Source organism: Phacochoerus africanus, chromosome 9 (genome assembly GCF_016906955.1).
Source record: "Phacochoerus africanus isolate WHEZ1 chromosome 9, ROS_Pafr_v1, whole genome shotgun sequence".
Classification (NCBI taxonomy): domain Eukaryota; kingdom Metazoa; phylum Chordata; class Mammalia; order Artiodactyla; family Suidae; genus Phacochoerus; species Phacochoerus africanus.
In genome coordinates, this window is record NC_062552.1 from 52890454 (window position 1) to 52904826 (window position 14373).

Here is a 14373-nt window from a genome sequence, read left to right on the forward strand (position 1 = left end):
GAAATTATGTTTAATCTAACATACCAAAGAACATAATTACTGTTGATAAAGAAAAGTTTGTCAGAATTATAATTTGTTTTCCTTAATCTTAAACATTATATGGAAGTAATATTAGTGTATTGGTAGACTCTTTTAAGAAGTTTAGATATAGATTAGTATCTTGATGAGAAAACCCAATTTTTTTTTCTTCTTTTTAGGGCCACTTCTATGGCATATGGAAGTTCCCAATCTAGGGTGTTATCAGAGCTGCAGCCACCAGCCTACACCACAGCTCACAGAATGCCAGACCCTTAACCCACTGAGCGGGGCTAGGGACTGAACCACATCCTCATGGTTACTAGTCGGGTTCATTACTGCTGAGCCACAATGGGAACTTCCCAATTATATATTTTTTAATTTGTTTATTTTATACTCTACAATGATCAAATCCAGATAAAGACAAAGAGCTATTTTTAAATAAAAATTATCAGCTAGTCTGATTTGTTCAAGGATTTACTTTGATTACTTAAATTTGGGTTTTTATGTAAAAACCCTTCAGAACTAACAGTTTCTGTGAGAAGGGGTTTTTTTTTTCTTAAAAGGCCACCACATTTAATATAGTGTAGCACTCCTTTAATTAAAAAATAGAAAATTGGACATTTTATGAATTTTTTAAAGTATTAGGAAAATAAATGTGCACTAATGCAATTTTGTAATCTCAGTGCAAAAATCCTGCAGATTTAAGCAGACTTAGGTTAATCACAAGAAGCAAGGATGGAATGTCTTATGATGTATATCAAAAACAGCTGAGGTTTCTTAAAACACTGATTCTTAGGCCTAACTCTCAAATTCTCTGAGTCAGTTGGTCTGGGTTCTGGACCGAGAACTGGCATTTCCCATGAATCTGCAGGTGACACAGTGATAGTCCAGGAATGAAATTCTGAGAATGAGTTTTCTAGAAAATATGGGACTGCCTCCCTCTGGGTCCCAAGTCCACAGGGCGCTTAGAGTTGTAGGGCCTCAGTTTGTAATTGATGTCCCAAAACCGTCCGTGCAGTGAGCAAAGCAGACAAATAAAGAACAATAACAAAAAGGCCACCAACTCTACATTCACTTTTTAAGTTCCTGAGGATTATGTTTCCTTATATTAGATTTTTATCTTATTAGTATCTAAATCAATAAAATAGAGCTCTTTCATTTTAAGAAATTTATATCTATTTGTTGATATCCTACTCAGAAGTAGAAAAATGTTTCAGACTCACACAAGGAAGGATAAAGGCTCTCTCAAGTAAAAACACACAGAGAGCCTACAGCTTCAGGTCTACAACTTCAGCTACAACTTCCTGTATGTGTTAAAGGAAACAAGGCACATATACTTGGAGTTTCCTCATGGCTCAGTGGGTCAAGGATCTGGCATCACCATTGCTGTGTCTCTGGTTACAGCTGTGGCACAGGTTTGATACCTGGCCCCAGAACCTCTCTCTGCATGCCATGAGCACAACCAAAAATAGTAATAATAATAATAATAAGACAAAAAATAAAGGATCTGTTAAAAAAAATACACTCACTCATCTAGAGCTCAAAGGGCTTTTCTTCTTTCCAGTAGAAGTAAGACTTAGTCTACTATAAACCAAAAGACTAATGTACCAAATTATTTGCCCTGTCATACGTAAAAGAGAGTAGGTTCCCATGCTCCTACTATGTGGAATAACACTTTGGCTGTATACAAGCCAGAATCAGAACCAAACATAGCCAATAACCAGAAATAAATTGAAAAATAAAAGTCAGAAAAACAGAAACTCTGAAGGTAAAGTTCTGTTGCCACTTGGTATTCACTCTAGAAGCCAGAAAAAAATCATCCTTGGAGGTGCAGTCTTTAATTGGTTCAGAAAGGTCAACAACTTGGTATAATTCCAGAATTGTCAAAGCATAATTTTCAAAAAAGTTAAAAGTGAGACTTTCAGTAAAATACAATGAGTACATGTCAACATTTAACACCTTTATGAGGGAACCAGCATGATGGTAAGGCCGCTATTTATGACAGTATTTATTATAGGGGTCATGAACTCAATATTAAGAAGGGCCAGGCAAGCAATGTAAGTACGTACAACATTACCTAGAGAGTAGTGGAAAGTGTGACAAACCTGAGAGAACATACCTTACCTAAAGGCAGCTGTTGATCATCTGCAGCTAACTCTTGCCTTGTGGGAATGCAGGCTTAGTGTTGCTCATCCCTATCTTGAATATTTTTTTTCCCCAGAGGCTATTAATCTGTATTTTAATATGAATCTTCCAGGTCTAAAGTGTTAATAACTAATTCAGTTTTTTAAAAACACTGTCTGAGCCAAAGAAAACCATTCTTCAGGCCAGACGTGGCCTAAGGACCATAACTTTGCAACTTCTACAGTAGATGTTAGTTATTTGAGATAGCAAAGGAAGAGTTTAACCAAAAGTTGCATTTTTATTTGAAAGAAAGTTTTTTTTTTTTTTTTTTTTGTCTTTTTGCCATTTCTTGGACCGCTCCCGCTGCATATGGAGTTTCCCAGGCTAGGGGTCTAATCAGAGCTGTAGCTGCCGGCCTATGCCAGAGCCACAGCAACGTGGGATCCGATCTGTGTGTGCAACCTACACCACAACTCACGGCAATGCCGGATCCTTAACCCCCTGAGCAAGGCCAGGGACCGAACCTGCAACCTCATTGTTCCTAGTCGGATTCATTAACCACTGCGCCATGACGGGAACTCCTGAAAGAAAGTTTTTTAAAAAAACATTTACTTTCAGTTTTTTCACAAGGGTGAAAAAAAGAAAAAAACCAGCCATGATGCAATGTATTTTGTCAACTAGCGATTCAGTGCTTACTTACCATATATATATAAACATGCATTTCCATATTAAGTTCTGGTTTTTTATCCATTTAAGATATAGTTATTCATTTTCTGGAGAACTGTTATCCTAACTGAATATTCTTAACATTATGGGAACTGTAATTTAAAATGGATAAGATGGAAAACTTTATGTATTTTTTAACCACAATAATGTATGTGTGTATATATAATTGAATATGTATTGAATTTTATTCAAAATGAAGTTATTTTATAATTGTCATTATAGGGTAGCGTATTGAATATAACACCTGCAGGTTTTACACAAAAGTTGTATAGTAGATAACAGGGGAAAGCCTAGGAGATTCTTTGAAAGGCCGCTATAATGGCCTTGTTAAAGATCATGAGAGGTTTTTTTAGGGAACTAAATTTAGTAATGAGAATAGTGATCAGTTTGGAGACATTTCAGGAACCAAATTGGCAGAATTTGGTAAACTGAACATGGAACTTGAGGAAATAGTAAAAATATCAAGATTTCTTTCTTGGTAACTGAGTGTACCAATACTTACGACAGGAAGCAAAAACAGATGCAAAGAAAATTAGTTCAGTTTTAAACAAGGCATGAAATTTGAGGACTCAAAGGAAACCTGGTAGATGTTACCTAGTGCCACCGTCTCATTTTATAGATGTAGAAGTCATTAAGTGATATCTTTGCTATCACAGTTTTAGTCAGAAGCAAGACTTAACTACAAGTTTCTAGACTCAAAGTCCATCTTTTCCCAGTGCCCCAGAGCATCTGTTCTGTGACACGTAGTTTGTTTAGTTCAGTCTGTGCTGGTGTAGTAATGCTTAGACTGTAGGCCTATATTAGTTAAGAAGGCCTGCAGAGTTCTTTAAGACAGTGGATGCCAGACTATTTTCTTTGCTCTAAAAACTACAGGTATGCCTATTCTCCTATTTGTAGGCTTTTCTTCACCTTAAGCTGCTTATAGGACCTGTAAATAGAAATGGTTTATAAGTTTATAGTTTCATGCCTGGAGTTCCAAGTTAAGGTTGGGGCTACAGATGGAGTTTAGGAGTCAAGGACTATTTCTTGAAACACCCTAAGGAATTTGGACTTTATCCATTTAGAAGTCCTCAACCTCAGCTGTGTGTAAGAATTGGTAGGTCTAAGGAAGGACTGACGATCTTTATTTTTGAAATGCCCCAGGGAGTTCCCGTTGTGGCTCCGTCAGTCTCCATGAGGATGCCAGTTCAATCCCTGGCCTCGCTCAGTGGGTTAAGGATCTGGCGTTGCCATGAGCTGTGGCGTAGGTGGCAGATCTGGCATGGCTGTGGCTATGGCATAGGCTGGCAGCTACAGCTCCGATTCGACCCCTAGCCTGGGAACCTCCATAAGATGCAAGTGTAGCCATAAAAACAGACAAACAAAAAAAGCCCCAAAAGTTTCAAATTCACAGCTATGAGAAGCTATTAAAGGATTTGACACATCAAATATACATAAAAAGGTAATTCCCGCTTCAGTGTGTGGGGATAGACTTGTAATAGTCCAGGCAAGAGATGATATCTTTTAATGACCACATAATATTTCTAGCTAATTTTCCATAATTCTCCTATCTTGTAATGCTTATGTTTCTAGAGGGGGTAAGTGTGTGTGCGTGTGTGAATTTTCTGTTATCCTCCCCAATTGCATCTTTTTGTTTCTCTTTATTGTTTGTTTTGTTTGTTTGTTTGTTTGTTTGAAGTACTTCACTGGGACAGATTCCCAAGAGTAATTCGATTCAGTATAAGGAAACGAGTAGTTTTAGCTTCTAATTATGTACTGTCATAATGGTTATAATCAGTTTACAGAGTTACTATCCATATGGTGTGCCAAATATGACCTTTAAAATAATTTTATAAGGTTTAGGAAAAGAAAAACTATTGGGATTTTTATTAGAGTCATTTTATTTGGAAATTAGCAATAAATTATCAGAATAGTGTTTATATCATGTTTATGCTGTTTTACATGATTTTATTTTTATTAGATTGACGAACTCCCAGAGGGAGCTGTGAAGCCTCCAGCAAATAAGTATCCTATCTTCTTTTTTGGCACCCATGAAACGTAAGTCAACAAAACAAATTTTCAACAGTTCTAATTTAATTCTGCCAGACTACGTTATTTATAAATGATCTATAGCATTTATATGTTGTTAAGAAATCATTACAGTCAATTATATAGAATTACAAAGGTAATGTATTTTTTCTTATGTATAAAGACTTTTATTTTGCTTTTGAATGTCATTTCTGTTTCTACTTAAATGTTAGGCATCACCTAGAAGTTTCCTTTAGGATACTTTTAAGTTCTAGGGTGGTCTCCTTACCATTCCTGGTAATTTCTTTTATAGCTCTTGTGTATTTCCCTGCAAGGGAATTTTCTTCCATTCATATTTCACAGAACAAAGTTATTTTCTCTCAGGCTCCTTCGATTTGTTGGACCCAGAAGGAGGCTATACCACCTTTCTATGGTTTCGTAATTGTGTTGATCAGAGTACAGGTCAAAGTGTTGAATAAAGGAACCTGAAAGTACAGTTTCTCAAATAATATAGGAACTTCTTTTATTTTGGAGATAATCCAGAAATAGGCAGAGAGATCAAGATGAGTAGTCTGTCCTGTTCTAGGGACCTTCAGTTGTATTATCCTGCCACTACCCGGGGTGTTGCCCTTGTCTGCTTATTTGAAAAAAAAAAAACAAAAAAGCAATGACTAGCTCAGCAGCACCTGTTCATCTTCCAGGTAGAGCAAAGAGGGAAAAAGAAGTAAGGAAATGACACAGAAGTTGAATATGTCACTTACTCTTACATTTATTCCAGTGGCCAGAACTTGGTCATATGGCCACATCTAGCTGTAAGGGAAGCTGGAGACATAGTCTCTAGCTAGGTAACCCTGTTGGGGAAAAAAATTGGGAGGAGTAATCCCTTAAAAGAAAGAAGATAATGGACACTAGGGAATAGTAGGAGTCAGCATACACTAAGAACATGTATGGTTATTTATAACAAGAACACAAATGGAATAGGAATTGTAAATGGAGGGAAAGCTAAAAAGTATGATGAAATCTTATAAGTCTTCAAATTCAGGGTTATCCCTTATGTTCATTTGAATATTAGTAGAGCCAGACATGAGTGTTTTCTTAGCTTTCTGTCTACCACTCTTCATCTTCCTCATTCTGCCTTGAAAGGAGAGGGCCCTTTAAGACAGGTTTGTTTCTTGTCTTCATGTGAGGAATAGAAGTCAGTTTTATTTTCTTTGTTTTATTTTTATCTAATAGACACTTGTGGACTATGTAACATATTTTACTCCTTGGAGAGGTTTCTAGAAGCTTAGAAAGAAAGGTTTCACCTATAGTGATAAGTGCATAGGGCTTTGTTACATACTTTCCTATTTACCTCATTCCTGCCTCCATTTTATGTCTATACCATTATTTTGCTTTTTCTTTAGGACCTAATTCCAAGTAAACTGATTGTATATTTGGAACAAGGCAGAATTTAATAAACAAGATTATTGCATTTCCACTATATACACCAAAATCAACCATTTGCTAACATTATGTGGTAACTTCCATTCACTTAATAAACATTTTCTAGGTATTCTCTAAGGCACTGGAAATAAAAAGGTGCCCTTAAAGAGTTTGCCACTTGGTATATTGATAGTAAATGAATCATTCCAGTGAACAGTATAAAGGGTTTTACAAAGCTCTTTCTTGAGAGCATCCTTAAGATAAGTCATTGGCATCATTCCAAGTCTCAATTCAGTAAAAGCAGTTCTACCGAGGAACAGTATGTTAGAGTCCTTATGTGAGGTTTTCGCCAGTTTGATCATCCAGAGATAGATTTTGAAACATCTAGAGGAAAATGAACTTCAGAAGACCTGTCATAACATGCATCAGCTGATCATTTACTAGGTGTTGGGTATCCCCCAAAACCTAAGATTATATGCTGTGGCAAGTACCTAGTGTTCAGTCTCTCTGTGAAGGCAGAGATCATGTGGATGTGGTGAAGCCCTTCATACACAATGCTTTGCACAGTGCCTGGCCCATGGTAGGTGTTTTAAAGAATAGCTGTTGAATGAATTAAAATTAATTAAATGAAACAGGGGGAAAGTATGTGAAAGGTAAAGAACAGCAGTATCCCTAGGCGGGGCCAGAATTTTTCTCAAAATATGGCTTTGACTCTATTACTCAAACAGATAGGTGATTGGAGCCCCAAGTTCTGCTCCCTATAACTTAACCCAAGTAGTTTTAGTATGGACAGTTTTTAAGGCAGCCTTGGCCAGGAGAAAAAATAACATCCTTAGAGCTTGTGGCTTTGAACAATTTTGTTTTCTGGGATACCCTTTAAAATTTATTAAATGTGCAGCAAAGTTAATCAATTGAGAGAGGATTTGATTTGTGGAATTATCTGTAATCTGGGAAAAACCAAGATTGTCTATCAAAAATAAGGACTTGCTCTAGAATAATTCATTCATTGTCCCTCTTTCTGGCAATAGCTTCCATGGCCAGTTGAATTATTAATCCCGACTCCTATGGCATAATTACAGACAAGCTCTGGTTAGCATTAATAGCTGAAGTGAACCTCAGGCAGCTTAGGCCAATTAATTCCTATACATTGAGTCAAGGGCTGGAGAAACTTCAAAAGCCATAGTCCAGTAATTCATGTCAATTTTCTCTAAAAGTGAAATCACTGTACCCAAAGTCACATTCCCTTCTCATTCTCAGTTTGTCAGGTATGTTAAATGGTTAAATCTATAGTAACCTAATAAACTATCTCTGGATTCCATGAAATACAATCATGCCGAAGAGTTAAAGGTGAACAATCAAGGAAGGTTAGTGATAGGAGTCATAGGCTTCCTCAGGTTATTTTATCAACTTGAATTCTTTGTTGGGGGGGCGGGAGCCGCACCCACGGCATATGAGGTTCCCAGGCTAGGGGTCCAATCAGAGCTACAGCTGCCAGCCTACATCACAGCCATAGCTAGCAATGCAGGATCCGAGCCACATCTGTGACCTACACCACAGCTCATGGCAACACCAGATCCTTAACCCACTGAGCAAGGCCAGTGATTGAACCCACAACCTGATGTTTCCTAGTCGGATTCGTTTCTGCTGCACCACGATGGGAACTCCTCAACTTGAATTTTTGATGAGCTGGGCAGTGTAAGGAAGTGATCAACAGTAAGATCCAGTTAGAAAATGGAATTTGTGAGAATCAACAGTAAACTCTTTGTTCACCTGTCATCTCAAAGTTTTCAATGTCATCTCTGCCAGTAAGTTCCAAATATCTATCTCCAGCTCCAACCTTTCCCATGAATTCCAGAATCACCTCTCCTGCCTCCTTGACATCTTCACTGGGATATCTAAACAGGTTTTAAAACTTAACATACAAAACTGGGCTTTTCACCTGTAAATCTCATTCTCTCAAAAATCTTTCCATTTCAGTACTCCATTCTTCTAATTTCTCAGTCTGAAGTTTTGGAAATAGCCTCAACCTTACCCTCTCTCATATGCCATATCCAGCCCATCCACAATTCATCTTGGCTTTTTATTGAGAGTGAATTCATAATCCAGCCACTTCGTACCTTCTGCACTGCATACCCCTGGTCCAAGTCACCGTTGTTACTTCTAATTAGCCTTCTAATTAGCCTCCCTGCTTCTACCCTAGTCCCCAACTCTTCAGTGTGTTTTCAACACAGCAGCCAAAGTGACCTGTTAAAACACAAATTGTCACTTCTCTTCTCAAAACCTGTAATGTCTTCTCTTCTGACTCAAAGCCTTTATAGTGGCTTCCAAGGTTGGTCATAATATGCGCTCTCACCCTGTACTTCTCTGACCTCATTTCACACAGCTCTCTGTTCCCTCATTTCACTCTAGCCTCACTGGCTTCTCAGTTGTCAGACCCATTAGGCATCCTCCCACCTCAGGGTCTTTTGTACTTGCTCTGCCTTCATTCTGCTCTACTCTTCCCCAGATAACTGCAGGGCTTCTTCCTTAACTCCTTTGGTTCTTAGATGGTCCCTTTTCAGTGAGGCCTTCCTTCTTGATTTGTATTTCTTTTTTTTTTTTTTTTTTTGTCTTTTGTTGTTGTTGTTGCTATTTCTTGGACCGCTCCCGCGGCATATGGAGGTTCCCAGGCTAGGGGTCGAATCGGAGCTGCAGCCACCGGCCTACGCCAGAGCCACAGCAACGCGGGATCTGAGCCGCGTCTGCAACCTACACCACAGCTCACAGCAACGCCGGATCCTTAACCCACTGAGCCAGGGCAGGGACCGAACCCGCAACCTCATGGTTCCTAGTCGGATTCGTTAACCACTACGCCACGACGGGAACTCCTTGATTTGTATTTCTAAAACTATAAAATGCACCCCAAGTCCTTACTATCTCCTTTCTTCGCTTCATTTATATGTTTATGTATTTATTTTCAGCACACAGTACTGTGTATTTTCTTTTTCTTTTTTATTGTCTAAACCCCTACCCCTGCTGCTAGAATGGATGTTCTGTGAGGGCAGAGATATTCATCTCTTTGTTCCCTGAAAAATCCCCAGCAGCTCTGGAATAATGCCTAATACATTAGAGATAGTCAATAAAATTTGTTGAATAAATGAATCAGTTTGAAATGAGTCTCAGCCAGGTTGTGCCCCTCTACCATGTCATTCACTAGGTTAATACTATAGATAATAATACTGAAGACTCTGATTTAAATGCTCAGATCTCTTAGCCAGCCCTAGGATTTATTCTAATTCATTTCCTTTTCATAGCTGTGATTAATATAGAATAAAGTTTAAATTGAATAAGATTCTATCTACTTTGCCACTGCTGATTTTTTTTCTTGTGTAAGTCCTCATTAAACACTAATGTGATTTTTAATTTATAGAAATAATAGTGAATAAATATACTGTAGAGTTAAGATCATTTTTAATCTAGTGTTTATGGTTTTTTACTATGTCTTACAAACCCCTTACCTATGAAAGATTAGCATAGATAAGTTTTATTTTAAAATGATAAATTCAATGGTCAAAGCACTCATCTTTAAAACTACTTGTATAACTAAAAATCGATCTCAAAAAAAAAGACATTAGTGATTTAAAAATAAAACTAAGTAGCACAGTCCAGAGTTGCAGACTTACATACCCAGCTATCCATTTTTTTCTACCTCAGAGTATATGTATAAACACCTTGTGATATGTGCCTAACTCAGAGGGTATAATATATATAAACCCTAATTTATTAATTTTTACTAAAATATGTTCTGATGTCTAAGTTAATATTGCTATTAAAACATCTTGTATTTGAAGATCAAAGTATCAATTCTCTTTCTACTGTATCTCTGCAGTGCATTTCTAGGTCCCAAAGACCTTTTCCCTTATAAGGAATACAAAGACAAGTTTGGGAAGTCAAACAAACGGAAAGGATTTAATGAAGGATTATGGGAAATAGAAAATAACCCAGGAGTAAAGTTTACTGGATATCAGGTGATGGTTTATTTCATTATCACTTGCTAAATCTCATATTTTTGGTTTTAACTCTTTTTTAGTCTTTATTATATATCCTTAGTACTAGTAATTACCTACCCATTTGAAGTCAGAATTCTTTTTGGCTCCAGCAGTATTCTGGATTAAATGTATAGACATACCTTGCTTTGTTGAACTTCACAGATACTGCATTTTTTACAACTTGAAGCTTGTGCCAGCACTGCATTGTGCAAGTCTAGTAGCCCCATTTTTCCAACAACATTTGCTCACCTCATGTCTTGCTATTGTATTTTGGTAATATTTGCAATATTTCAAACTTTTTCATTATTCTGATATTTGTTATAGTGACCTGTGATCAGTGATCTTTGATGTTACTATTATAATTGTTGGGGGGGTTGCCACCAACCATAACCATATAAGATGATGAACTTAATTAATAAATGCTATGTGTTCTGACTGCTCTGCTGATCAGCTGTTCCCTTGTCTTTCTCCCTTTCCTCGGACCCCCCATCCCCTGAAACTCAGCGATACTGAAATTAGGCCATTTAATAACCCTGCAATGGAATCTAAGTGTACAAGTGAAAGAAAGTGCCACATATTTCTCACGTTACATCAAAAGCTAGAAATGACGAAGGTTAGTGGGGAAGGCATGTAGAAAACTGGGATAGACCGAAAGCTAGGCCTCTTGACCCCAGTTAGCCAAGTTGTGACTGCAAAGGAAAAGTTCTTAAAGGAAGTTAAAAGTACTACTCTGGTGAGTACATGAATAATGAGAAAGCAAAACAAACTTATTGCTTTAGGGAGAAGGTTTGAGTGATCTGAATAAAAGATCAAACCAGCCACAACACTCCCTTAGGCCAAAGACTAGTCCAGAGAATGGCCCTAATTCTCTTCAATTCTATGAAGAAAAGTTTGAAGCTAGCAGAGGTTGGTTCCAGAGGTTTAAAGAAGCTATTCCTACAACATGGAAGTGCAAGGTGAAGCAGCAAGTGCTGATGCAGAAGTGGCAGCAGGTTACCCAGCATATCCGGCTAAGATAATTAATGACTGACAACTTACACACCTCAACAGCAAAAAACCCAACAACCCTGTTGAAAAATTGGCAAAAGATATGAATAGACATTTCTCTGAAGAAGATACACAGATGGCCGACAAACACATGAAAAAATGCTCAACATCACTGATTATTAGAGAGATGCAAATCAAAACTACTCTGAGGTACCACCTCACACCTGTCAGAATGGCCATCATTTTTTTTTTTTTTAATTCAAGGTGTGAACCAGGGGACTCAAGGTCTCAGGGACCAAGAGTGCTGCCTCAAGAAACCACACTGTTTTTATTGTGGTTTTTAGGATTGTGCTCTTTAGGATTACATCAAGTGAGGAGGGGGCTGTAGGTGCTGGATATAGTTCTTTTATTATTTTAAAAGTCACGTAGCTGGTAGCTGGTTAAGCTTTTATTCTGATCTTTAGGTATTTAATAATCATTAGCATTGAGGAAGGCTGGCCTTAGCTGTCTATGCATAGCATCTAGAGGATCATCACTGTGCTTACACAGAGACACAGACGGCAGCATGCCTATCTGCAGCAACCCGTGCCTAGGTTTGCACCTCGTTCTTGCTGATGCATGTCCTGCTAACAACCTCTCATAAATGCCCTGGTGCCATGAGGCTCCTCTTTCTCTTATTTTAACAGGACATATGCTGTGCAAATGGCATGTCTATCTGCACAGGTCAGGCGTGCCTAGACCAACGCATTGTGTCCTCATTCAGCTGACCACATGAATAACTTATAAGAATGGCCATCATTAACAAGTCAACAAATAACAAATGCTGGAGAGGGTGTGGAGAAAAGGGTACCCTCCTTCACTGTTGGTAGAACGTAAATTGGTACAACCATTATGGAAAACAGTGTGGAGGTACCTCAGAAAATTAAATATAGAACTACCATATGACCCAGCAATCCCACTCTTGGGCACATACCCCTACAAAACTTTCATTCAAAAATATACTTGTACCCGTGTGTTCATTGCAGCACTATTCGCAATAGCCAAGACCTGGAAACAACCTAAATGTCCATTGACAGACATTAATGGATGGATTAAGAAGGTATGGTATAGGTACACAATGAAATATTACTCAGCCATAAAAAAGAACAAAATAATGCCATTTGCAGCAACATGGATGGAACAGGAGATTCTTATACTAAGTGAAGTAAGTCAGAAAGACAAAGACAAATACCATATAATATCTGGAATGTAATACACGGCACAGATGAACCTTTCCACAGAAAAGAAACTCATGGACTTGGAGAACAGACTTATAGTTGTTAAAGGGGGAGAGGGAGAGTGGGATGGACTGGGAGTCGGGGTTTCATATATATATATATATATATATATATATATATATATATATATATATATATTTTTTTTTTTTTTTTTTGCTTTTAGGGCTGTACTCCCGGCACATGGAGGTTCCCAGGCTAGGGGTCCAGTTGGAGCTACCGCTGCCAGCCTACACCATAGCCACAGCAACACAGGATCCAAGCCATGTCTGCAGCCTACACCACAGCTCACAGCAATGCCAGATCCTTAACTCACTGAGCGAGGCCAGGGATTGAACCCACAACCTTATGGTTCCTAGTCGGATTGTTTCTGCTGCACCACAACAGGAACTCCAAGTCAGGGTTAATAGATGCAAACTATTGCATTTGGAGTGGATAAGCAATGAGATCTTGCTGTATAGCACAGGGAACTCTGTCCAGTCACTTGTGATGGAACATGATGGAGGACAATGGGAGAAAAAGAACGTGTGTGTGTGTGTGTGTGTGTGTGTGTGTGTGTGTGTGTATGACTGGGTCATTTTGCTGTATAGAAATTGGCAGAACACTGTAAATCAACAATAATGGAAAAAATAAAAATCATTTCCAAATCCATACCCACAGTCATTAATTATCTTAGCTAGATATTCTGGGTAAGATAATATTGGAAGAAGACACCATCTGGGACTTTCATAGCTAGAGAGGTGAAGTCAGTGCCTCACTTCAAAGCCTCAAACAATATGCTGACTTTTGTTAGGGGCTAATGCAGCTGGCAATTTTCAGTTGAAGCCAGCGCTTGTTTATCATTCTGGAAATCCTAGGTCCCTTAAAAATTATGCTGAACCCACTTACTCTGCAAGCATTTTATAAATTCAACACTAAAGCCTTGTCAACACATCTATTGACAAGATGGTTGACTGAATATTTTAAGCCCACTATATTGAGACCAACTGCTCACAAAAAAAAGTTTCCTTTGAAGGTATCACTGCTCATTGACAAGGCACCTGGTCGCCCAAGAGCTCCGATGGAGATATGCAATGAGATGAGTGTTGTTTTCCTGCCTCCTAACACAACATCCATTATGCAACCCATGGATCAAAGAGTAATTCAGACTTTCAAGTCTTATTATTTAAGAAATACTTCTTGTAAGTCTGTAGTGGCCAGAGATGGTGATACCTCTTCTGGATCTTGGCAAAAGTCAGTTGAAAACCTTCTGAAAAGGATTCACCATTTTATGTGACATTAAGAACATTCGTGATTCACTAGAAGATTCAGCATTAACAGGAGTTTAAAAGAAGCAGATTCCAACCCTCATGGAGGGGTTCAAGACTTCAGTGAAGTAACTGCAGATGTGGTGGAAATAGCAAGAGAACCAGAAGTAGAGCCTGAATATGTAACTAAATTTCTGTGCAGTCTCCTATTAAAACTTGAACAGATAAGGAATTGCTTCTTATGGATGAGCAAAGAGATTAGTTTCTTGAGAGGGAAGCTACTCCTGCTAAAGATTCTGTGAAAACTGTTGACATGACAACAAAGGATTTAGAATATTGCATAAACTTAGTTGATAAATCAGTGGCAGGGTTTGAGAGAATTGATTCCAATTTTGAAAGAAATTCTGTGGTGGGAAAACTGCTATCAAACAACATTACATGCTACAAAGTTATCATACTTGAAGGGAGGAGTAATGGATGCAGCTTAGTTGTTATTTTAAGAAATTGCCACAGCCGTCAAACTTTGCAACCATCACCCTG

General features: G+C 38.1%; 1 protein-coding gene across 2 annotated transcripts in view; it reads left to right on the plus strand.

Moving 5' to 3' along the window:
* Window positions 1-14373, plus strand: part of HDGFL3 (HDGF like 3) — an 87612-nt gene that overhangs the window by 46345 nt on the left and 26894 nt on the right. For both annotated transcript variants that reach the window (XM_047797652.1, XM_047797653.1), the window contains exons 2-3: window positions 4829-4905; window positions 10166-10304. In XM_047797652.1, the coding sequence (XP_047653608.1) occupies window positions 4829-4905; window positions 10166-10304 (216 nt within the window). The remainder of the gene's footprint in view (window positions 1-4828; window positions 4906-10165; window positions 10305-14373) is intronic.